The 26,804-nt window shown below is 37.4% G+C and overlaps 1 protein-coding gene across 1 annotated transcript in view; it reads right to left on the reverse strand.

The window, feature by feature from the left end:
* Positions 1-26,804, reverse strand: part of mmm (missing minor mitochondria) — a 375,927-nt gene that overhangs the window by 174,581 nt on the left and 174,542 nt on the right. The window contains exon 8 of the mRNA XM_090411202.1: positions 3,498-3,585. Coding sequence (XP_090267328.1) covers positions 3,498-3,585 — 88 coding nt within the window. The remainder of the gene's footprint in view (positions 1-3,497; positions 3,586-26,804) is intronic.

The following is a 26,804-nucleotide window of genomic DNA, read 5'->3' on the forward strand; positions in this document are numbered from 1 at the left end:
GTCACAAGCTGTCTTTTGGACTCCACTCCTGAATAAACTACTCTCTGGTATCTCTCCATCAACCACCCTCCTATCCATCTTACCAACCCTATATCCATCCCCATTTGCTCCAGTTTACTGATTAGAGTTCCATGTGGTATCCTGTCAAAGGCCTTGGCAAGGTCCAGTAGAATCACTGTAAAAACTTATCCAGTTCAGCGGTTACTGTGTTATAAAACGTGAGCAAGTTACTGAGTTATGATCTACCCTTCACAAAACCATGTTGCCCCCCCCCCATACAGTATCCAATTTACATCTATCCAATCCTGTCCTGTATTCTTCTCTTGACTAGTTTCTCCAAGACCTTGACAACGATTCCTGATATGCTAATTAGTCGGTAATTTACAACAGTAGTCTTGGAACCTCCTTTATGCAGTGGAACTATTTTCCCCTCTTTCCACCCCCTCGGGACTAACCCAGACCCGAGACTCAGATTAAACAAAATGGTCAAGGGTACTGACAATTCTTTAGCCGCTTCACGTACGACACGAGCTGGTATACCATCCAATCCCACAGATGTATTGACATTGAGGTGATGCAATAGACTACTCACCTCCACTTCATTCACCACAATTCCTGTATAATCTACTGGTTCATTCATTTCTGCAATGTCACCACCTGGATGATATATTCTTGCAAAGTGCTCACTGAGTAACTCAACTATATCAACTGATTCAGTTACCTCCCTACCATCAGCATTCTTTAAAATCATTCTGCCATATACATTTTTTCTTTTACTTGCAACATATTGAAAAAACTGTTTAGGATTCTCATTAGCCCTGCATAGCCAATGTTCTTTCGTAATCCTTTTTTGCTTTTCTTACCACACTTGTTATCCTTCTGGCCTGGGTTTTATGCTGTTCATGTGCCTGCCGGTCACCTTTCTCCTTAAATTCCCTCCATAGTTGTTTCTTTTTTTGCAACTCAAGCTTAATGGTGTTATTCATCCATTTAACTCCTACTTTATTTATTATTTGGACTCTAGGTATACAGTCAGCCATTGCTTCCTGCAAGCACTTTTTAACTACCTCCCATGCACTGTCAACTTCTAGCCCTTGCAGTTGTACATGCCATGCCACTGTAACAATCAATCTCCTAAACTTGTCATACTTACCAGCCCGATAATTCCACATGTACCCTGTCTTAATTGTAAATTCCACACCTTTAGCCACCTCCCAAGTCAAAAACCCCATGATCACTCTCACCAATTGGTGGCAACGTGGTCATATTTGTTACAGCCAAATTCTCAGATGCATTTACCAGGTCAAGCTCTCTCTGACCCCTAGTATTTTTCTTTACATGCTGTCACAGATAGTTATCCCTTAATAACCGCATAAAATCCAATTCCTCCCTACCATGTGTCCTCTCCTCCTTCCAATCAATGTTACCATAGTTGAAATCTCCCATAATAATTACCCTCCTTCCACTCATTTCTTCTATTTGCGTATGCATACTACTCCACCATCTATTCCTTCACCTGATCTATAGCAGCACCCAACTGTATATTTTGTTCTGCTAGTTTTAATCTCACACCAAATAGCCTCAAATGTGCTCTTTTCTCTATCCTGCAGTTCCACTTCTTCTCCTTGGCTGTAGCTCATCCACTATCATCAATAACACACCTCCCCCAATTTTATTCTCCCTGTCTCTCCTGAACACACCATACCCCTCACATTCAATCCCACTAGTTGTGTCATCTTCTGTCAGCCATGTTTCACTAATGCCAATAACCTGTGGTCTGGAAGTGCCAACCAAGGCCAAAAATTCTTCCCTATTGTTCCTAATACTTCTGGCATTTGTGTACATGAATTGCAGAAGCCGATTTGTCCCATCCCTATTTTGATGCCTTACACTAACTATTCCATTCTGATTCGTGGTCTTTCCTACTCGCTTGGGCATATTACACACATTCACACACTCAACTGTCTCCCTAAAATCTGCATATCTACCCCCCCCCCTTTAATAACTCTAGTTTCCCTGGTTCTGTACATTCACTTCCACTACATTCGACAACACATTTTCAAGTCTCCGTACACCAAATCCATTCAAATGCAAACCATCCATTTTATATAACTCCTTTCGTTCATTGAACTCATTCCACACATCCACAAATTCCCCACCACTCATGAAACATAATTCACGCATAAAGTCGTTGGCAATTATGGCCCTCCTTCTATACTCTTCACTGTCATACCACGGAAACAGACTCACCATCCTAACTCTCTCACTCTTTTCATTTGCTGCCTTAAGCAATTCCTTCACATCCTCACTCATAGTCTTTTTGTTTTCCTTTCAAATCATTTGTACCCGCTACCACTATCAATTCCTTCACCTGCTGTTTTTGCATTCTAATTGACTCGCTTACATTCTTTACGTTCGCACTGGGTCGGTACGATTTTGTTAAACTTTCAACTAACACACCTCTTACTAAGGAATCCCAATACAACACACAATATTTCGCTTTGTTTACACTCACTTTCATGCCATTATTTTTTCTATCATACTTTTGCCGATTATTAGTTGGTACGCTTGTTAAAGATTTTTGCCAACGCTCCAGCTGCTGATTTACTCTATGTGTCACTCCGCATAAAAGTGCTATTTCATTCATTGCATCAGTGTCATCATTTTTATTCTCCGATTCATTCAATTGTTCTGTATGCTTAACTTCATTCTCTCTTTCAACACCACTCTCACAGCTATCAGGTACTACCTCGTAAATATCATCATTCATACCTCGAATATCGCTGTTATCTAGATTCTCACTTCCGACAACGATATTACTCACACGACCTGAAACACTCTTTAAATCCTCACATTCTTTACACTTTTTGCACACATTCTCTCCACTATTGTTGTTTAACCAGACTCCAACCGCTCTCCTCAATGCATACGTTTCGCAAATGGTACACTGAAAATCAAGTCTTTTAAGTTAAGATTTTCAGACAAATATGGCGACCAGGACGCCATCTTTGTATTCCTCTTTATGGGAGCCATGTGCACAGATAATCGTATCTATCAATTTTCTATTAAAATACTTGAAAAACACACAAAAATCTCCCAGACATGCTAAAATACTAAGAGTAAACAATACTATGCAAATTCATCAATTTTTACTCAAAATATCACTTATCTGGTCAGGAGATATCCTCAGACACTACATACCACATAGCCCTCTCTCACACTGTCTCCCTGTAAACTCTGACCCTTCCTGTCTCCCTGTATTGCCTTCACACACATACTCTCTCACATCTTTTAACACTCTTTTTATTCCATTCGCAAGCATTTTTTTTAGTCACTCCTACCCACATCTTGCTCTTCTACATCACTTCTTGTTCACCTGTGTTACTATTCTTTCTACCTTCCATTTCTTTCCCTTTACTTTAAATTTATGGTCTATTTCATTATATCAAATTATTGCAATTCAACAAACAACAATGAACTATTGCAATTAATAATACCAGTTATAGGAATTTCTTTTTCAGCTTCAGTGGTAAATGTAGTCCAGCTAAAAATTTTTCTCTTGTCTACCTCATCTTCTAGTTTCACCTAAAAAATGTTTACATCAGTATCTTCCAAAAGAACAGTTTAAAAAACAATTATTTTTCTATGTTTAAATAAATTATCCAAAAAAAATCCATTTGTGTTTTTTCTTTAATATGTTTATAGACCAACACATGAGAGTTGTAAAAACTTACAGCACAATACCCATGTGTGAGCAAAGGTTGACATTAGCACTAAAAATAATATCTCAAATTAACTTAGGGAACAGAAGGAAGAGACTAGTTAGAGAAATACCTGGTAAATTGTATGGCAGAGAAATCAAAAAAGAAAGAGGTGTAAGCGAAAGGAAAGAATAGTATAATTCACGATATTAGCCACGCCATCCAGATACAAAAAAAAAGTACTTCAAAGAAAATGATTATCTTGGTTGGTACAAATGATTTGAAGGACGAGAAGTATTCTATGAGGGAAAATGTAAAGGAATTGTTAGAAGAGGAAAAACTGAAGAGCAAGAAGGTGAAGAATGCAAGTTTTTTCTACCACACTATGATCAATGCAAACTGATGAGGAGGGCATTGATAGCGCATGAGTCTATATATAGATTTGCAAAAGGAACGATGTAGAATTTGTGGATTTGCTGTCTCTGTTTGACAGAAATTTGTACAATGTAGATGGACTGCATCTAAATGGCTTTGGTGTTAGGTGTCTGGAGAGAGTTTCATTCACGAAGCATGCTGAAGTGCAAATTCAGGGAAACCTAAGCAATTAGGTTGGAAGTAAGTGAGTTTGTGTGATGGCAACAATGAAGTGAGTGAGGAATCTAGACTCTCAAGTAAAAATATTGAATAGGGTAGTCAATTCAGAAAGTAAAGGTGAGTGGGGGACTAAAGGGATGCTGCAGTTTCTATATACTAATGCCAGACATATCAGGAACAAGAGGGAAGAGTTTTTGGCATTGGTTAGTGAAATCTTGCCAGAATTTATAGGCATTAGTAAGACTTGACTAACAGCAGATGATGTAGTTACAGGAACTGAATGTGAAGGGTTTAGTATTTTCAGGGAATACAGAGAAGATAGGATGGGGGTAGGAGTACTACTGATGATAGCAGATGAACTGCAACTAAAAAGAATAGGAGACAGGCAGGAGGGCGGTTGCTCATTTGAAGCAATTTGCTGTAAGATTAAGGCCAGGACAAATATACAGTTGGTTGTTGCTATAGGCCAGAGAGTTCCATACATGATCTGGAAGACATGCATTGCCAATTTAGTACAATGAGTATAAGTGGGTGGTCTGAAATGTTCTCAGCCTAACAATGAAAAAACGAATTTATAATTTCAAAATTATTTTTATTTTTCAACATAATCTCCCTTAAGACTAATACATTTATTCCAGCGATGCTCCAGCACCATTATCCCATCCCTGTAGTGGTTCTCAGTAAGATCTGCAAAATACCCCTCTACAGCTGCAATCAGATTCGAAGAAAAACGCTGACCAGTGAGGAAGATTTTTAGTCTTGGGAAGAGATAGAAGTCAGAGGGAGTCAAATCTGGGGAATAGGGTGGATGTTCCAACAATTTATAATGCAGATCACTTAATTTTCCCATTGCCAAAACACTTTTGTGGGTAGGTGCGTTGTCCTTATGAAAGATGAGCATTTTCTTTTGCAAACCAGGTCTTTTCTCACAATTTTTTTTCATCTAGTCTGGTTAAAAGATCAGAATAATATTCTCCAGTTCTTGTTTTACCCTTTTCAAGATAATTAATAAACAACATGCCTTTAGCATCCCAAAACACTGATGCCATGACCTTTTCTTTGGCACTGAACAACTGGCTTCTGCCCACTGTTTTGACTGCTGTTTGGATGCTGGTGTGTACTGGTGAATCCAAGTCTCATCCATAGTAGTGTGTTTTTTATTTTTGCATGGCATCCATCCTGTGCAAAGCATTTTCATTTACAATTCTTCCTGCAAAATATATCCTACACATTCTTTTGAAATGCCTATAGTCTCAGCAATTTCATGCATTTTGACTTGCTGGTCATCCAATACCATATGATGCACTGATCAATGATTTCTGGTGTTGTTACACTTTTTGGACATCCTTCATGTGGATAATCTTCAGGGCTGGTATGGCCACGTTTAAACTCGGAAGCCCATTTCTTAATTGTCGAAAATGAAGGAGAAGGGTGCCCATAAACTTTTATGAACTTTGAATTTCTTTTGATGTTAAACCTTCTTTTACAAAGAATTTTTTAACTGCACGATACTCAATTTTATCCATTTCAAGGGATACAGAGAATACTTTTGCTTCAGACAGCTGAAAACAAACTACTTGATAGAATAGAACGACATGCAATTTCACATGGATGCTTATGATAGATGTAACAACTTAGAAAAAAAATCTTGCCGATACTATTGCCATTCATGGTTTAAGCCGAGAACTTTTCAGACCACCCATGTGGGTTGTGTGATTATTATGGGGGACTTCAAGTAGGAGATATAGACTGGAAGGAAGAAAGATCACATGGCAGGAAGGAAATAGATTTTATACAGTTGCTAAGAGATAATTACTTAAGGCAACATGTGATGAAGGGATGGGAGAATGGACTAAGGATAGGTGGGTATTGGACAATGTCATAGAGTCAGAAGAGCTGCCCATATCTAAGGTAATCACATTACCATCAATTGGAAGGAGGTCTTGACTTGGAAGATTGCAAAACACGAGGAATTATTGTTATTATTATTATTATTATGTGACATCTCGAGGAAGTCCAAAGACTCATCGAGGGATAGTGTGCCAACAGCATAGAATGACTGAGCCCCTTCCAACTACTAACCACGCTCAAACTTCCTTAACTTTTTGCGTGAGTCATTAGTAGTAGAGGCTCTACCAATCGACCAACTGATATTCTATCAAGATGGGGTATTTGTGGAACTATAAGGTAGGTGATTATGACTTGCTTAGAAAGAACCTATCCCATGGCATAAACACTGTAGGATAAAGATGTTATTAATGCATTGGATATAGTTAAGGGTCATTTAGAGGAAGCAGTATTAAATTGTATACCTAAAGTAAGGAGGCTAGTGTGCTTAAGGATCAAAGCTGTATAACTCAGAGAAGACTTCCACATAGCCTTTAAATGAATGCAGAGAACTGATCAGGGCTTCTGACCTAATGTCCAATCCTCACATTCTCATGGTGCACCCTGTTAAGTATCTACCAAGATATTGAATGAACTAGGATGGGATTTAGGATGTAGCAGTTTGCGATTTAACCTATAAACTGTATTCTTATTGGCTTAAACCAAAATATAAAATGATGGTACAACATGACAGAATTTCATGCTGGAAGGGGCACCGCCCAGTTAAACATGGCCCTCATTGTTTTTGCCAGGGAACCAGGCAAACAGTGAAAAGTCAGCTACTGAAACAAATCCTAAAACACATCACAACTCAACATTACCAGAGTCCAAGATTAGTACTATCAACATAAGAAGCCTGAATGGCAAAGAAATTGAACTCGCTGTGGAATTAGATAAGTACCAGATCGACATAACAGGGATGACAAACAAAAAAGACAAAAACTGGTGAAATCTTTCTGAGCAATAAATACAAAATGTTATATTCAGGCAATGACAATCAAAGAAAAGAAGGAGTAGCCATAGTATTCAACACTATATACGAGGCTAATCTTCTTGAATGGCAGCCAGTCTCAAGTAGAGTTATGAGGGCAAATATCAGAATGGGGAACTGGACAATGAGACTTATTTGTGCCTATAGTCCCACAGAAGTTCTACTAAAGTAGAAGTGGAGGAATTTTTAGAGGCTTTAGAAAAAGCAACTGACACAATGAAAAAAGAAAAGTTGATCCTTGTTGGGGATCTAAATAGCAGAGTAGGAAATGATTGTCAGATATACAAAAATATATTGGAAAAAGTTGGAGAAAAGAGAAAAGCTAATAATAATGGCAAATACCTATTGGATTTCTGTTCAGGGACTGGTTATGCATCTAAATGGTTTCGCCATTAGGTGTCTGGAGAGAGTTTCATTCACGAAGCATGCTGAAGTGCAAATACAGGGAAATTTAAGCAATTAGATTGGAAGCAAGTGAGTTTGTGTGATGCCAACAATGAAGTGAGTGAGGAATCTAGACTCTCAAGCAAAAATATTGATTAGGATAGTCAATTCAGAAAGTAAAGGCGAGTTGTGGACTAAAGGGATGCTGCAGTTTCTATATACTAATGCCAGACGTGATCATGGACCGGTTATTACCAACACAATGTTCCAATATAAAAATGTGCACAAATTCACATGGAGAGAAGAGGCAAGGAATAAGAAAAGTCTCATTGACTATGTTATTGTTCATAGTGATGTTTTCTCCCTGGTGCAGGACACCAGAGTGTACAGAGGATTTGAAATTGGGAGTGATCACCATTTAGTCTTGAGCACGATAAAATTGAATTTCATATTGAAAAGAAGAACATATATGAAAGTTTTAAAGCGAATAAAAGCTGAGCAGCTCTCAGATGTGAACTGTAGACTAAAATACACAAAGATTATTGAATAAAAAATTAAAGAGTTTGAGAACAGGAACCAAACTTTTGAGATTCAGTGGCAAGCCCTGAAGAAAACATGGATTGATTCAGCCAGAGAGGCATGCGGTGAGGTTGTCTGCAAGGATAGAAAAATCAGAACTCCATGGTGGACCAGAGAGTTAAAGAGGCAGTGAAGGAAAAGAAGAAAGCATATCAAAAGTTCCTGGCAAATAAGTCAGTTTTTGTTAAGAACATAGAAAATAAATATCAAGAAGGTGGCAAAATATTCTGGAGGTTGTTGAAGAAGCTTAGAAATGGAGGAAAGAGTGCTGTAAAAGGAATTACAGATGATAAAGGACATGAAAACTGGAGAAAAAGATATCCTTGAAGTATGAGTAATTACTTCGAAAAATTGCAAAATGAAACAAGCAGTAATAGCACAGTGGCAAAAAATGCTCAACAGGCATGCAGTCAGGAATACATTTCTATTTTTGAAGTAGAAAAAGCCATCAAAAGCCTGAAATGTGGAAAGGCAGCAGGAGTAGATGATATTTGACTAGAAATGCTCAAGTATGGAGATATAAAAGTTTTACAGTGGCTACACTGCATAGTTCAGAAGGCCTGGACAGAGGGACGAATTTCAGATGATTGGAGTAGAGCTTCCATAGTACTCATAAAAAGGGAAATAAAACTGAATATGAGAATAACAGAATATTTCTCTACTGAGTGTTCCTGGTAAGATTTGTGCAAGCATACTTGGAAGAATTGTTAAGGATTGTGGAAGAGAAGCTTGGTGAAGAACAAGCTGGATTCAGGTAAATAGAGGCTGTCAGGATCAGATTTTAACTTTACAACAAAATAGTTGAGAAATCATGAGAATATAACAAAGATATGTATTTAAGTTTTGTAGATCTGGAAAAGGCATATGACAAGGTGCCAAGATTCAAAACACTACATTTACATGGTGTCAATGGAGCATTATACAGCAATCCCTCGGTTAGTGCGCCTAATGCTTCCTTTAAAACACGGCGCATTAATCGAAAACACACTAATTGAATATAATAGCCTATGGGAAAATGTATAATTCGTTCCCCAGATTTCTTTTTTTACCCTTAATTTTTTTAATAAAACAATTAGGGTATGTCTCTGGGCCTAGTTAAAGGAAAACCATGAATCTGAAAGACAATAAAATATATTAAGAATATAAATTTATTATTCTGCTTCTTAACAAAGAATTGAGCTAACGTAGTTTGGCGGGCATTCTGTTTCTTTTTTTCATACAACTGACAGTATGACCCCTATTGCCTCTGCAAATTTTACTGGTTGTCTCTCTCTTCACCAGGGTCAGTTTCTAAGCATTGCTGCTTAAAAACTTCGATTGTACGAAAACTATTTTCAGATTGTTTTTGTTGTTTATTATTTTAACGGTATAATAGAACACAGAAACTAAGTAAATAATTAATTTATTAACTTGATGCTGATATTTCGCTGGTATTATAACCAGCATCTTCAGAGCACAAAAACACTGTTTGTCACAATACGCGAGACTAAAACAAGATGGTGTACTTAAACAAAATTGTAGCAGCAACACAAAGACTAGAGTCCTGATTTTGGTGCCCTCTATCTGAAAAAAAAAAAAAAAAAAAAAAAAAAGCTATCATATATTACTAGAGTCCTAGTTTTTTCTTAATATGACTGTCTCCCAGATCTTCGGCAAGTTAATACAGCCATATTTGTTGAGATTTGGAGTGTGTTTTAGGGCTTCTGTCGCCTCTAAGAACAATCTCTCTGATTTATACGGGTTTCTGTGTAGTACTTTTGTGTTTTTCCAGTTGATCCTATGTGCAGGGGTATCCAGAGCATGGTCTGCTAGGCCCGACTTCCCATAATGATAATTCCGGACGTATTGTTTATGTTCGCTGATGTGGATATTCACAGTTCTTCCTGTTTGACCATAGTAGGCTTGATTGCATGAGCAGGGTACTTGGTAGACTCCTGGATATAAAGGAGGAATGCTGTCCTTGGGTGAGCGGATGAGGGGGCTAATTTGCTACATGGTCTGAATGTAGTGCGTAGTTTATGTTTATTGAGAATTCTTGAGATCTTTTCGGATGTGCCTTTAATGTAAGGGATGGTGACTGTTTTGTTGTAGTTCTGTGTGGTGGATGGTGGGAGGGGTTTCTTAGGAGTGTTTAGTATTTTGTTTATTTTATGTGGATTGTAGCCATTGGCCAAGAAGGTGTGGCGTAAGTGAGTCAGTTCAGCAGTAAGAGCCTTGTCATTGGAACAGATTGCTCTCGCTCTATGGGTTAGCATTTTTAATATGCCATATTATTGAGAATGATGATGGTGTGATTGTTTGTGTAAGTATCTGCCTGTATGTGTGGGTTTTCTAAAAACTGAAAATGATAGGGAACCATCTGGGAGACGTGTGATGAGTGTATCCAGGAAGGGCAGACAGTTGTTGGCTTCCAGTTCCATAGTAAAGTGGATTTTTGGATGTTGGCTATTTAAATGTGCTAAGAATGTTTTCAATGTCTCAGGGCCATGTGGCCAAATAGCAAGCACATCATCAACATAGCGTAGCCAAAGTGTTGGTTTGAGAGTGGCTGTATTGATTGCTTGTTTTTCCAGGTGTTCAATGTAAAAGTTGGCTGGGGGGGGAGGGGGGGAGCCCATGGCTGTCCCATCAATTTGTTTGCATATTTTCCCTTTCCATGTGAAATATCCTGCATGTATTGTGAATTTGAATAGTTCAAATATATCAGGGGGGAAGTGTGACTTCAGTAGATTGAGGGTTTCTATTAGTGGTACATTTGTGAATAGTGAAGTGATGTCAAAGCTTACGAACACATAAGTCTGTCCACATGTTTATTTTCAGATTGTTTCTGTGAAGCCTCTTTGGGCTTGTCAGTGATTAAATTTTCTTCATATTCTTCAGGATCTTCCAGCTCTGTATCTAAATTTAGCAGGTTGGAATCACCCAAGTTTTCAGAATGAGATTTAATTAACTTAGATACATTTGAAAAGCCTCTAAAATCATTTGCACAATGTGGAAGAATGTGCTACAAACAGCTCGCATATTGCTAGTAGTAATTTCATTCGACTTTGCAACTTTATAACCAGGCTGAGATTTCTTTGATTTGGCTAGAAAAGTCTTGTAAGGCATTCACTTCCAAAGAAAGGCTGGTTTCATCGACATTAAATATTTGTTGATCACAATAGTCTCCTTCTTACACAAATTCTTTTACTCATGATTAAAGGTAAGGAAAACAATTGCACTTGATATGATCAGCAAAATGCGATGTAAAGCAGACATACGTTTTGGCGTAAATTTGGAACATAGTGTACATGGAAATAGTATAGATCAAAAAATATGTATAGATCAAAAATTTCTAAAATCTGTAACATTTATTTTTAAGATATACAGGGTGTTCGGGATAAATTTGACAGTTTCGTAAGGAAAAAGAAAATCTTCTTTGTATCTATTAAATTTAATGAATTGACAAAAAAACATTACAGGCAGAGTTAATTACAATACTATCAACAAGATTTACTCAAAATAACCACCATTAGCATCGATCACAGCTTCAATTCTGCTTCGGAACCTCGAACAAGCTGATGCTACAGTCTCCCTGGGAAGGGCCGCAAAAACTGTTTTAATTTTATCCATTAACTGGGCTTTTGTATTACTGGAAGTGCGATTGGTGTCTTTTTCAACTGCGCCCCATACAAAATAATCCATGGGGTTAAGGTCTGGGGAGTTTGGAGGCCAAACATTTGGACTGGTGAAGTCGTAGAAATTTTCAGACAACCATTTTTGACTTTTCCCAGAGGTGTGGCAAGGGGCCGAATCCTGCTGCCATACATACGGCCTACCATTGGCTACCCTTGTTATCCAGGGCTTGACTACAGTTAGCAACTCCACGAACAAAGCCCGAATTCCAATGCCAGGGTTCTTCAACACCTGTTCCTGCAGATTTGCGAGGAATTCTGCTGTACGAACGCAATCAGATCGTCTGCTAGGGATCTTTCTTCTTGCTACATCCTCGTAGTCACCATTGCAAGTCTCTAGTTCATGCCTGATTGTTTTTACTGTATTCAGGGAGCATTGGGCAGCAGTCGTAATATCCTTATTTTGATGGCGGGCACGAATCATCATGATACAAGTTATTCTCTTCCATGATTCAGGTGGGTTCCAGCTATCCATCCTTTCTGACATCTTGTATATGAATGAAGAAGGGTCCAAACTTTTAAATGAAGAGAAGTGTGTATTAATACATGTAACTTACGGAAAAATATAATTAATTATAAATATGTCAAATTTATCCCGAACACCCTGTATATAGGCGCACTAATCGAATTTGGGTATCAAAAAAAAATGATGCACTAATCGGGGGAGTATTAATCGAGGGATTACTGTATCAAGCAATACTTAGTCTTTATTTGAGTTTTAAGTTAGCAGTTAGAATTGAAGAAAATACAGGAAGATGGTTTAATGTTAAATCTGGTGTCAGACAAGGATGTGCATTATGCTTTCTGTTATTCATTATCTATATGGAACACATTATGAAGGAAAGTGGTATTAAACCTGATATCAAAATTGGAGATGTTAATGTCAGCTCTTTACTTTATGCAGATGATGTTATACTGCTAAATAAATCTGCTACGAGTCTGCATGATTCTCTGACTAAATTGAATAACTGTTGTAATAGATATGGTATGAAGGTCAGCAATAACAAGACAATGAAAACAGGCAGAAGCATTGAAAATATCAACTGCATTATGAATGGAGAACTTATAGAACAAGTAAAACATTTCAGCTACTTAGGCACGATTTTTAGTGAAGATGGTAAGTTAAATCTGGAAATAGACAACAGAATCAACAAAACTGGTATGGTAGAAAGTCAACTGAATAAATTTATATGGAATAAGAGAGAAATTAGTCAAAACACTAAATTAGTTGTATACAAGACAGTGTTCAAACCACTTTTAACTTATGGATCTGAGAGCTGGGTCAGAAGTAAAACACTTGACCAAAGACTAGAGACTGCAGATATGAGAGTCCTGAGAAAGAATTAGGAGGCATGAACAGATGGCATCAATGGCAATATCATATTAAAAACAAGGATATTAGGAAAGAACTTGACATTGTCAGTATCCAGGAATGCTTTAGCAGAGCAAATCTCAGATGGTATGGATGGTGAGAAAAGATTAGCAAAAAGTGTTCTCTGCCAGGTTGGCAGGAAAAAGACCCAGAGGAAGACCAAGATATAGATGGATTGATACAGTACAAAGTGCCTTAGACGACAGAAATATAAGATCTGATAACATTGGAGTCTTGACAAGTAACAGACTGATCTGGAGGAAAATTGTAGATAGGAAGTTAGTAATGATGCAAATTTTTCATGTAGTACTATCATATCCTGTAAACCCCTTCAGGGTACATGACAGGAATTTGATGATGATGGGTAAGATGGCTTAATCAGGTAGGAGTTATATGGATGAGTAATAGCATTAAGTGTGAGCTGTAAAAGAAGAAAATGATGTGGAAGGTACATAAAGAGAAAGGTGACCAGCAAATGCATGAACAGTAGAAGGCAAATCAGATTATGAGAAGAATCTATCTGAGGAGGCCAAAGAAAATCCGAAAGAGTTTTTTTGTTATATGGCAAGCAAGAGGAAGAATGACTATGGAAGATTAACCTTAATGAGTGGTGATAGTCACGAGAAGGCAGAAACAGATAAAATTGTCGAGTTACTATGTGACCACTTTGCAAGGATATATCATCCTAGTGAGGTTACTGCTGTAACATATGTGGCAGACATTAATGTGGGAACAGAGGTGAATGAATTGGAGGTTCTTAGGATATTGCAGAATCTCAATGTAAATAGAGCTGTGGGATTAGATGGGATATCAGCTAGAGTTTTGCGAAAATGTGCAAGGGAACTGGCATTGCATTTGATTAGTCTGTTTAATTTAACTCTCTGCTCTGGTAGAGTTCAAGGCGATGGAAAGAAGGAAATTAATTCCTTTATGCAAAGGAATTTCCATAATGTTCCAAGACTACAGTAGCAAATAAAATAATAGACCAATCAGTATTTCAAGTGTGGTAATAAAAGTACTAGAAAAATTGTAAAAAAGATACTTCAAGAATGAGTAGATAAAAATATGGCTCTGTGAAAGGTCGGTCATACCTTAGTAATATACTAGCTTCTTATAATAGAGTAAAAGCTGAGTTGGATAAAGGAAATGGCTACACATTGATTTGGCTAGATTTTGCAAAGGTATTTGAAAGAGTACCACATGGAACTCTGTTACACAAATTAGAACAAATGGGGATGGGACACTGAATCTTGCGGCACACATCTAGTCACCTGTTTTTGCCTCTATTCTGCCCCTCCATATACCACTTTTTGATATCTATCCAGCAGCCACCTGCTTATCCACTAAACCCAGTATCAGGACCATTGCTATTTAATTTGTACATAAATGATACAGGAAATAACTTGAAAGTAAATATTCAGTTGTTTGCTGATGATGCAAAATTATGTACAGTAATAGTTAATCAAGGTGATACAGAGAGCTTGCAGAATGATTTAAATAGGCTGTCAATATGGGCAAAAGTTCATTGGTGTAAGCTTAATATCAAGAAATGTAGTTATGCATTGTAGGATGAATAGTTTACTCATTTTGAAGCCAAAAGGGATATGTAATGAGGACAGGGATGTAGAGGGTTGTGCATTTCAGGCTATTTGTTTTGTGAGAGAGAGGCCATGAGAATGAAATATGTAGTTGGTTGCTACAAGCAAAAAGAGTGACCTGTATGGTAAGAAAGAAAAAACAGACACAAAATGAAACTAGTCAAGTAGGACAAAGACTTTTTCTAGGTGAAAAATAAAAGGATGAATGACTGGAAGGAAATTTTTAATGAATGCTGATGGGTGGCAGGTAAGAGATGCATATGAAATAGTTAAATTACTGGAAGACAGATATCACTTTTCAAGGTACCATCCATGTGGAAATACTGAAGTGTAATATGTGATATTTCTAATGTGAAATAGATGTAAATGAAATGGAACAATTAGGATATTTCAGAACCTTAATGCAAATATAGCCATGGAATTTGATGAAATATTGGCTCATATATTATGGGAATATGAAAGCTACTCTGATTAAGATGTTTAAATCATATCAGACAGTACTCGGGAATGGTATGAACAGGAATATGATATCATGGAAGAAGAAAGGTTTTGTGAAGGATAGTGCTTTCTTGATAATTAACTCACTTTATATAATAAAGTGACAACTGAGTGTAGTAAAAGAAATGGCCACATAATGATATTACTGGATGCAAATCCATTTCACAGGACACTATATCAAACTGCATTACATAAATTGGAACACATGGAGATGGATATGAAGCTGATGATAGGTATAAGAGGGTGGCTGATTGACAGATATTGAGCAGCAGTATATAGAAGAACTGAATTCAGGAGAAGGTGAGTGAGTGACTAGTGATGTATTGCACAGCTCTGACTTAGGCTACTGTTATTTAATTTGTACATCAGTGATATAGGAAATGGTGTAAAAGAAATATCAAGTTGTTTGCTGGTGAAAGCAGCACATCAATGAGGCAAAACTAGTTCTATCATAAATCCTCTGATGTTCCTTTACGTCCAATGGTGGATGGCATATGCTCTCCCACCCACCTTCTCTCTAAGCATTTATCCACACACTCCTGAAAATGCACATTAAGACACTAAAATATATTTTTAAAGAACTCAGTTCATTTTGTAGATAAGCTTGGTATATAGGACACACCATTTCCAGATTATCTTGCCCTTAGTTCATGCACAAAACCGATGTGCTATACTTTTACAACCATGCATTGGTGATATTGGCATAAAAATATATTAAAACTCAACTAATGTTAATGAAGAGTGGCTAATCCTATCAACATATTCTGTTGGACATAGAACGTATTTGTATTAGCTCTCCAGCCAAAAGGCTGCAGGTTCGAATCCCGTCATGGGCATGGATGTTTGTGATTGTCTGTGAAAATACTAGCAGTAGTGGTGGACAGTAGGTGGTGTTGGTGTAAATGATGAAGGTAGTTGCAGTTGGTGGAGACAGAGAGTTGTAGCGTGGGTACCCTCCCTCGATGAATCTTTGGACTCCCTGGAGGTGTTACGTAATAATAATTTCTCTTCTGGGATGAAAAGTTGAATTTTTTCAGGAGAAAAACTCTTTCATATGAGAGCTATTAACTTACAAAGGTTCTTCATTTCCTGAACAGGATTTGAATCTGTCTTTTCAACTTAAGAGCATGTGATATTGTACTTCTGATTGTGTCCTTGAAGCACAAAAAAGTAATGGTTAAAGTTAAAATATTTGCAAATTAAAATATAGTTCATTGTAAAAATCCTTATTGTTGATGTGAAAAATTATTACAAAAAATGAGGTGCATTTCTAGCTCGCCTCCATGTGATGCAGACAGATTGGGTAATGCTAAATGAGCTAGAGCAATTCCTGGCAGCCAGACCTATCTTAATGATCTCCTGGCTATAGATGCATGAAATCAAAAACTATAAAATCCAAAGGTTCTTCTCAGGACCACAAAACAAGAATGCTGGGTACTAATTTCTGAATTTGCCACTTAACATTGAAGGAATCAGCTTTGCTAAAAGTCAGTATCTCTCAAAAAATCCTTCAAGAAATGATATAGACATAGCTGTCATTCATAGAGACACACATACAGATAATGAACAATTGAAATCCAGAGAAAGAATTACAGGGTATGATATTCTTGGAGCTACATCTCACCAGTTCATAGATGTGCAACTTACATATGCAATAATATAGAACATGTTCACTTAATATCAGTACATATTAATCAGAATATACACACTATCATAGCGAGAGTTGAAGATCTCACAGTGGCTAATATCTACAAGCTTCCCATGGTAGAATGGCCACCTAAACTAATTTCCATATTTACACATCCCTACCATCTACATAGGAGATTTTAACAGACATCACACCCTGTGGAATTACAATAATAATGATGATGGAAATAGTGAAGCATTAAGAAACTGGGCAGAGCAAAACAGTCTGAGCATAATATTCAATGCAAAAAATAAAGGAATCTTTAAGGCTGCAGATTGGAACTGGAATATAACCCAGACCTCTGCTTTGTTACCCAAAATTTGCAAAATCAGCTGCTAAACACAACAAGATCAGTCCTTGAAGATTTTCCATATAAAACTGCAAGAGATTCACTGGAGCAGTCATATCATCAGCAAAGAAACATATTATAAGGAGTTTCCAAAAAGAATACATACCTGGGCTGGAATAAAGACTGTGAAGAGTTATGCCAAGCCTATTTAGAATCTGGCGACTGTGATATAGCTGATAAATTACTCCAGAAGCTTGCTAACAAGCATAGAGAAAAATGGATAAAAACTACAAAGGCTTTAGACTTTAAAAAATCAAGTAGAAAAGCATGGAGCCTATTAAGGAAGTTAGATGGAAGTAACCTAATCAACTAGAAAGATCTTTTGGTGACTCCAGATCAAATTGCCTGTCAAATAATCTTGCTATCTAGAGTCTCCCGAGATCTTCAACACACACAGGAGGTTAAAAGATCACTTATAAACTTACGACAAAGTGCAGCTGATAGTTCCCGGTTTTCAAGAGAATTTATCACAGATGAAATAACTATGATCTTAAAGGAAGTAAAAACTAGCAAAGCACCAAGCTTCGATGGTATTCATCCTGAATTTTTGGTTAACTGTGGAAAAAATGCTCGTCAATAGCTAACAAGATTCTTTTCTTATATTATAAGGACGGGCCAAAAGCCTTTAAGAGAACCAAAATAATAGCCATATTAAACCCCAGCAAGCCTCAAGATCAAGAAGAGAGCTATCATCCAACTGCGCTCCTCAGTTGCTGCTATAAGTTCCTCCTTAACAAAATTGGGGCAAAAATATCCAAAGTTATTCCTATCGAGCATTTGGTTTCTGCAATATGTGTATTCTATAAATATTTCCATAGCAAATATTCATCTGAAATTGCATCAGTAATTCCCCCACTCAGTCCTAAGTCTGTTGGAACACGTGCAGCTGCTGCCTAACATCCCTTCACAGTACACCTTAAAATCCATAGAACAAGTTTCTTTTCCTCCTCCTTCATACCTGCTACTGCTATATTGTGGAACAGTCTTCCACCTGATGTGCTTCTCAAGGAATACAATACACAGGCTTTTAAATCTAGTGTAAACGTCCTGGTTGGCCGAGTGGTCAGCGTATCCGCTCTCCAGCCAAAAGGCTGAGGGTTCAAATCCTGCCAAGAGCATGGATGTTTGTGATTATCTGTGAAAATAATAGTGGTGATGATGGGTGGTAGATGGCATTAGTATAGATGATGATGATGGTAGCTGCGGTTTGTTGTAGTTGGTGGATTGAGTGTGGAGACAGAGTTGTAGAGTAGGTGCCCTCCCTCGATGAGTCCTTGGGCTACCTGGAGGTGTTACGTAATAATAAACAAGTTTCTTCTTTCCCAACCCAGTACCCATGCACAGTACTAACATACTATAGGTTGATTAAACAACCTCTCATGTATGGGCTCAACATAAAAAAAAAAGGGGGGGAGCAGTGTCAATCTTTGTGCTTACAAACACCAATCTCTATGCCATCCTTCAATTCAGCGAAAACAACCCAGTCCTTTTCAATGTTTCCAAAACATAGTTTTGTCTTTTTTCTCCTAAACAAAACCTTAGTTCTTCTCTCCTTACCTTTGATTATGCTAAACTTAACACTTAAGACCTATATCACTGTATAGGTCTACATCTCCCTACATCTCCCTTGTGAAAGACATTTGTCACCTTGTTATAATACACAAGTTAGTTAGTAAAACATAATCTCCTTTTAACAACCCCAAGCTGACAATCACAAAGTATACTGCTGTTATCACGCCATTTCTACATCCTAGTCCTCACTAATCTCTCCGGTATTTTAACCACAACTCTGGATATACAGATTGGCATATAATTTGTAGTCACAGCATAATCACCACCTTTATGCAGTAGAACAATTTTACCTTCTTTCCACTCTCTTGGAACTTATTCTGCTGTAAGACTCTTATTAAACACGCTTGCCAATGCCACGTCAATTCCCTGGAACATTCCCTTAAGACTTGTGGTGATGTGCCATCAAATTCTATCACCTTACTGACATCAAGCTTTTTTATTTCCTCATATACTTCCTACTGACTCACAATTAAGTCATCCCCTTCAATGTTCTCCACACTTAAGTTTTTCATAATTTCACCATGACGAGGATGAAACTCCCTTATAAATTGTTCTCTCTTTTAGGCCGACAATCTGGCTCAGATACATTGACAACGTGTTCGCGATCTGGCCGCACGGGCGACAAACGCTAAACACATTCCTCAGCCACCTAAACAAACAACATGAACGCATACAATTTACCATCGAAATCAAAAACCAAAATTCGCTCCCGTTCCTAGATATACTAGTTACACGTCTTCCTTCAGGCAGTCTATCCTTCACGGTCTACCGAAAACCGACACACACGGGCCAATACATACATGCTAATTCATACCACCACCCAGCACAAAAATATGGAGTCATAAACACCCTTAAAAACAGAGCCACAACTATTTGTTCTAACCAGCAAGCCCTGAAACAAGAACTAAAAATCATTAGTGACACATTCATAAACAATGGCTATAACAAAAATACTGTCAATAAAATACTCTATAAAACCACAACAAAAACGAATCTAGATTACAGTAAAACCATAGCCATCCCATACATTAAAGGGTTATCGGAAAAAATCAACAGAATCCTACAACATTATAACCTCAATGCCACCTTTAAACCACCCACTAAACTTAAAACCATATTCAGCGCCTCTAAGGATCCTCTCCTCCCATTAGCACATCCTGGAGTCTATTGCATCCGCTGCACCTGTAACTTACCATACATTGGTGAAACAGGACGGACAATCCCGATACGCAAGAAAGAACACATTAGACACATTAAATATAACCATTATGGTGAAGCAGGCCTCTCAGACCATGCACTTAACACCTTACACCAAATCAACTGGAAAAGCACCTGCTCCTTACACTGCACAAAAACATGGTACGAAAGAAAATTTAAAGAATCCTGCGAAATCCTGATAAACCACCCAAATATCAACAATAAAGATGGTATGAAAATTCCAAGGATCTGGATGGCACACATTCAACCAACCTAATATGAAAGATTCAACATTAGTCAGGACTCTAGCCAATCCGCTAGTATTAGAAACCTTTCCACTCCAACTGGCTGGAATGATGTTAATATATGTATATAGTAGACAACACAAATAATAGGACTCTAGCGTTGATGTATAATTTTTTTTTTTTTTCTCACCAGAGGTCAGGCCAACAATTGTGGTAGCGGTTAGTCAGTGTCTTTAACGAACCAGTATGACTGTAGTATAGCTTGTTTCTTGTGTATATTTGTATGCTCCAGAAGATGACCTTGACATAAAGGTCGAAACGTCGAATTGTAAAATTTTAGTAATATTAAACTAAAGTTTTTATTCAAACACGGTAGTTGTCTCCATAATTTCCAAAAATGCATTATAAATTGTTCACTGAATACCTCAACAATGTCTTCTGCAGCAGTGCCATTCTACCATTTTCATCCATTAACATCATCTTACCATAACCATTCTTCCTTCTACTTACCACATATCTGAAAAACTCTCTAGAGATTTTCTTGGACTGATTTGTTAATTTCTACTCATATTGCAGTTTTTCTGTTCTTACCAACTGAGTCACCTTCCTAACCAGCTCTTTATACTCATGCAAATGATTGCTACTTTTATTCATCTTGTGCTGTCTTCACAGTATAATCTTCTTCCAAATTTCATGTTTAATTCCTTTATTCATCCATTTGAAACCTACTTTATTTAGTCTTTTGACCTTCAGAATACATTCATACACTGATGTTGTTAAATATATTTTGGTCAGCTCCCATGCAGCATTTATTTCCCTCCTGCTTAAAATCTCATTCCATGCTACAGCTCCAAGCTGTCTTCTAAGCTTTTCATAATCACCAGCTTTGTAATTCCAAGAATATTCTTTCCTCAAAAAGTCTTCATATGGCTAGCCACAAAGAGGTGATTATCTCATGATCACTCTCATCAAATGGAGGGAAGTGCAAAACCCCACTCACAATCACATCCTCTGATGAAATGATGAGATCTAAAACTCTCAATCCTCTTTACGTGACCTCCTTGATATACTGCCTAACACAGTTGTCCCTCAACTCAAGAAATTTATTTTCCTTATTCATAAATGCTATCTCTTCATTCCAATCTACACAGCCATAATTAAAATCACATATAATAATCACCCTTCTCTTGCTCACTAACCCAAGTTGCTTATACATTTTTTAATCAATACCCTCCACATTCCCTGGCTTATGACAGCATCCAACTAAATATCTCTTTCTATCATCCTCCACCTCACACCATAGTGACTCAAAACCATTGCCATTATTTACATGTATCTCCACTTTGTGTGAACATAATTCACCTGCTATCATCAATAGCATACCCCCTACCTCCTTCTTGTACTTTCTATTCTTACTGAAAACATATCATTCCATTTCTATTCCCATTAGGAATAGAAATGGAATATGTTTTCAAATAATTTCTAATTTCAAATATATCCTTTACTAGCTGAGACCACCATATTATGTTCATCTACCAGGTCTATGTGATAACTTTTCTCTATCTGATTATTATTTCATGCCCACTTCATATCTGATAAGAATGAGTTTGAACTGCAGCCATAGGCATGTTTATAAAAGTCTTTAGGCAGCAAATGATTTCAAGTGCCTGATGTAAGACCATCATTCCTGTTTATTGGATGAATGAAGTAGCATGAAAACATACCACGTGTGGCCTCTAGAACAAGTATGACTTCAAAGAATTCATTCTTGCTTTAGAAAAGTCAGTGTAGAATTATGTCATAGCCACTCAGTGTAAGCATCCTGGAGTTCATATTATTATTATTATGTGACAACCAGGGAGTTCAAAGACTCATCAAGGGAGGGCACCCACTCCACAACTCTCTGCCACTCGATCCACCAACTACAGCGAATCTCATCATCTACACCATGTCATGATATATACACGGATCTATAGTCTTTCCGACTATATATTATCCTGACCACCACAACCACTAGTATTTTCACAATCACAAACATCCATTCCCATGGTGGGATTCGAACCCACAGCCTTTTAGCTGGAGAGCAGATACGCTAACCACTTGGCCAACCAGGCTGGCTAATATAATTCATATAATTCATTTGTTATCATTAATAATTATTCCTTTCTATTTATCCTTCTGTCTTCTCTGGCTACATATCATATCTGTATACCATTTCTATTCCCAGTACAATATGCATCCATGGTTGACCAGGTTTCACTAAAAATAATAAATTTTGGACAAACTAAATCTATTAAGACTGCCCATTCATTCCCATTATTTCAAATGATCCTGGCACTTGTACAAAAAATAACAAATAAAAATTATTTATTTGTATGAGGCTCCCCCCCCCCATTCCTCCACTGTCCCTTAAGGGACAGTGGAGGAATGGGGGGGGGAAGCTATATAAGGGACTGGTTGTCCCTTATATAGTCCCTTATATAGCTCCCACTATATAAGGGAGCTATATAAGGGACTGGTTGAGCCCTCCTAGTGAGGGATTAAATATGTATTTTTATGACTATAGATCTGTGTGTGTGTGTGTGTGTGTGTGTTCACGGGCCAGTTTACCTGTTCTGAGGGAAGAAAAACCTGAGTTTCTGGATGAAAACACCGTTTACCCACATATGAGAAATATAGTTGAAAGAGACCAGATAAAGGTTCCTAACATCATGGATGAGAATTGAACCCAGGTCTTTCCGACCAAAGGGCTTCGTTTATACTGACTGAACTATGGAGGCTCACAAAAAAAAAAAAAAAAAAAAAAAAAAAAAGCAGCACATAACCAGAATGTATAGTAGCAGTTCCAATCAAACCCTGCAATATGCTATTCAATCTCTCTTCGCCCCCCCCCTCCACTATCATCTCTATCAGTGACTATCCCTGATAGAGGGACACTTTAATTTCTCTAGTTCACATTCACTCCATTTATAAATGGCAGTTATCTCTAAACATTCATAACATTAATACTACAAGCCCCCCCCTCTCTCTTTCTCTCTCTCTTTGTACATATTCTGGAATACAGATCCTCTCATCTAACATATACTGAATATCCCTACTTCAAGTATCTCTCTTTCAGGATATATTCTAGCTATCATTTCATTGATATTCTGTGATCTTTTACTCAACTCAAAACTATTAAATCTTAGAAATACACTCGAAATGCTCCTTTTGCATTCTCTATTGCAACTTTATAACATAACATTACTCTGAAATCTCTTTTCATATGTTTAGCCCTTCAGATTATCTATACTTATGGCAATGGTAGGCTATTTCACTGATGTCTAAAGCCCATGCAATACTCCTACAACTCACACTAAACTTCACAGAACTTTCTTCCCTATTCCATCATTGCCTAACTTATTACTTCTTATTACTAACTTATTGCCTAACTTATTTGTACTTGTAATTCTTTCATCTCCCCACAATCGGACACCTGCCACTCATTCTTCTACTTCTGATATCTCTATACTCTTATTCTCCAAATTTTCCTATAACATGCATCAATGATCTAAGGAATATGTCAACTCCACAATTTTCTCAGCATCATGATGGGGAGAGTCAAGTGTGAATGCAGCGGTAATGTCACCTGGAATGCAGCATATGCAGTCTCTGCTGATGAATATTCCTCAGCAATCTCTGCTGAGGAATATTTACTGCTGTGTTGAATAAAAAACATGGAGGATTAGTATTCACATTCCCAATAGTCTATGGGTGACAAATACAAGGATAATAACTCCATAAACACTTGCCTGTAAATCACAAAAACGTTTTTCAGGAGATCCTGTATGGAATATTATCAGCACTGAGAAAGGATTAAAAACAATTTTAATACATCCAATATTTCGTCTCCGTCACAGAGACATCTTCAGGGATTACAAAACTCCTGCAGGATCTCCTGGAAAAAACATCCATGCTCCACCATAGTAAATTCAGAAAAGAAAGATTATTCTTTGAATCTGCATCTGCACTCAGGAATCAACTGAATTTAAACAAATACGGTTGCATTAAACTTCCCAAAATTTCGGAAACATTAATTATCAGAGATTCCTCTTTACATCCTAGGCCACCTGCAAATGCCCATAGAGGGCGCACCACTTAGATAGGACTTTAGTTTCACTTACTATTGTATTATATTTGTGTGTGTGCGTGTGTTGTTACAAAAGGTTTTTTGTAATCCCTGAAGATGTCTCTGTGACAGAGACGAAATATTGGAAGTATTAAAATTGTTTTTAATCCTTTCTCAGTGCTGATAATATTTCATTAAACCTCCAACATGAAAACCCAGAAGGAAAGATAGTGTGTGTGTGTTTCTCAGGTATGATAATGACAAGCTGAGCAGAAAAGCAGTAATAATGAATATCATAATAGCCAGAATGTATCAGAAGAAAGGATTGGAATATGTGGATTCTTGGAGGGCATTTGAAGACAGAAAGGAACTGTTTGTGAGAGAATGCTTGCATTTGAATGAGGAAGGATGTAGGCATCTGGAGAGATTGCTGTTTTCTGAACGAGTCAGTGTTTCAATGCAGGGAAACCAAAATTCCCAGGATGAATGGGAATGGGTGCTTTGGGGAAGGGAGATGACATAAAGTAATGCTGACTCCAGTGGATCTGGAGGGGATAATGGTAGGTATAGAAACAGTGACATTTTTATGCTTTATACCAGTGTTTCTCAAACTTTTTTCAACTACGGAACACTTCACAAATCCTGAAATTTTCACGGAACACCTTGGTTATTTTGTAATGTATAAATTAATAATTAATTGGTAATTTAGCTGATTTTTATTATTAATCAATAATTGATGATTAATTATTAATTAGTAATTAATTAAACATCAATTAAACCATCATTAAATTAATTTGTGCTGACAAATTAATTTAAAAATGACAAATTTCAGAACTTCTTGTGGAACACCTATTCATCTTACGCGGAACACCAGTGTTCCAGGGAACACCGATTGAGAACCACTGCTTTATACTAATGCCAGGAGTATCCAGAATAAAGGAGATGAATTGGTGGCACTGACAACATCAGCCTGGCCAAAGATTATTGGAATCTCTGAGATGTGAGTGACAGAAGATGATATAATAACAGGAACAGAAGTAGCAGGGTACAGTATTTTTCAGCAGGATAGGAAGGGAGAACACAATGGTGGAGTACTGCACATGATAAGTAATGATGTCTTCTAAGAGTGGAGGCTTTGGAAGGCAGTGACACTAATGGTTATGAAAGCGTATGCTTTGAGGGAGAGGTGGACAAGACAGGATATTTAGTGGGGTGTTGCTACAAGTCAAGGAGCACAGAAGGTGGGGAGCAGGAGATGTTTAGGCAGTTGAACTTGGCAGGTGCAAGAAGAATGATTGTTATGGGAGATTTTAACTAAAGCAGTATAATTTGGGAAGAGGAAAATGCATGTAGTAATAAGGGAATGGAACTTCTAGAATTCTTGAGGAACAAATGTCTCAGGCAACATGTAATAGAGGGAACAAGAGTTTCAAGAGTTTTGGATATGGTCATAGCATTAGAAGAGCTGATAATAACAGCAGGAAGGAGTGATGACAAGGGGCCATCCCTGGAAGTTACGAAAGGAAACTGTGAGCAAGAGGGTGAGTAGTGGTTTCTTTGCATGGAGGGTGGGTGAACCGTGGAATGCATTGCCTATGGAGTGGTGAGAGTGAGAATGGTCAATGAGTTTAAGGATAGTATGATAGACTTTGTGTTTCCTAGCAGGGACCTCCCACGATGAGTCTTTTGACTCCTTGGAGGCCTAAATAATAATAATAATAATAACTGAGATGACATCTCTCCCCAAACAACTGACTCATCTGCAAACAACTGAATATCCACCTGCAGTCCACTGACAATGTCATTGATATAAAAGTTAAACAATATAGGTCCCAATACTGAGCCCTGTGGGACCCCACTTGTAATCCTCTGCCTCCTCGAAACTGTCCCACCATACACAACTCTCTGATACCTATCGGACAGCCAATCCTGAATCCAGATGACCAACCTAGCATCCAAACCCACGTGATGCAACTTAAATATCAGCTTATCATGTGGCACCCTGTCAAATGCCTTTGCTAATTTGAAGTAATAATTAAAGACAAGAAAGAAGCATATAACAATGGAAAAATACAGAATCACTAGAAGAAGAAATGAATTATAAATTCAAAAGAGCAATAGTAAAAAAAAAAGCATATTGTAAAAATAGAGACACATGAAATAACTTCATAGCAAAATTGGAAAGACATTCTCACAGTGAAGAGACCAAATACATATAAAATTCTAGGAAATATGAATAAGTAGGTAAAACTTGAAATAATCAAAGGGAAAAACCTGGTTGGGCTTCTTCTGCAACTTATGGCAAGATAGTAATGAAACTAAAACTGATATAATGCTAACTTCTAACTGTATGCGAGTGATGGTGGAC

This window comes from Typopeltis vanoorti, chromosome 21 (genome assembly GCF_054136105.1).
Source record: "Typopeltis vanoorti isolate ZY-2024b chromosome 21, IOZ_Tvanoo_1.0, whole genome shotgun sequence".
NCBI lineage: Eukaryota > Metazoa > Arthropoda > Arachnida > Uropygi > Thelyphonidae > Typopeltis > Typopeltis vanoorti.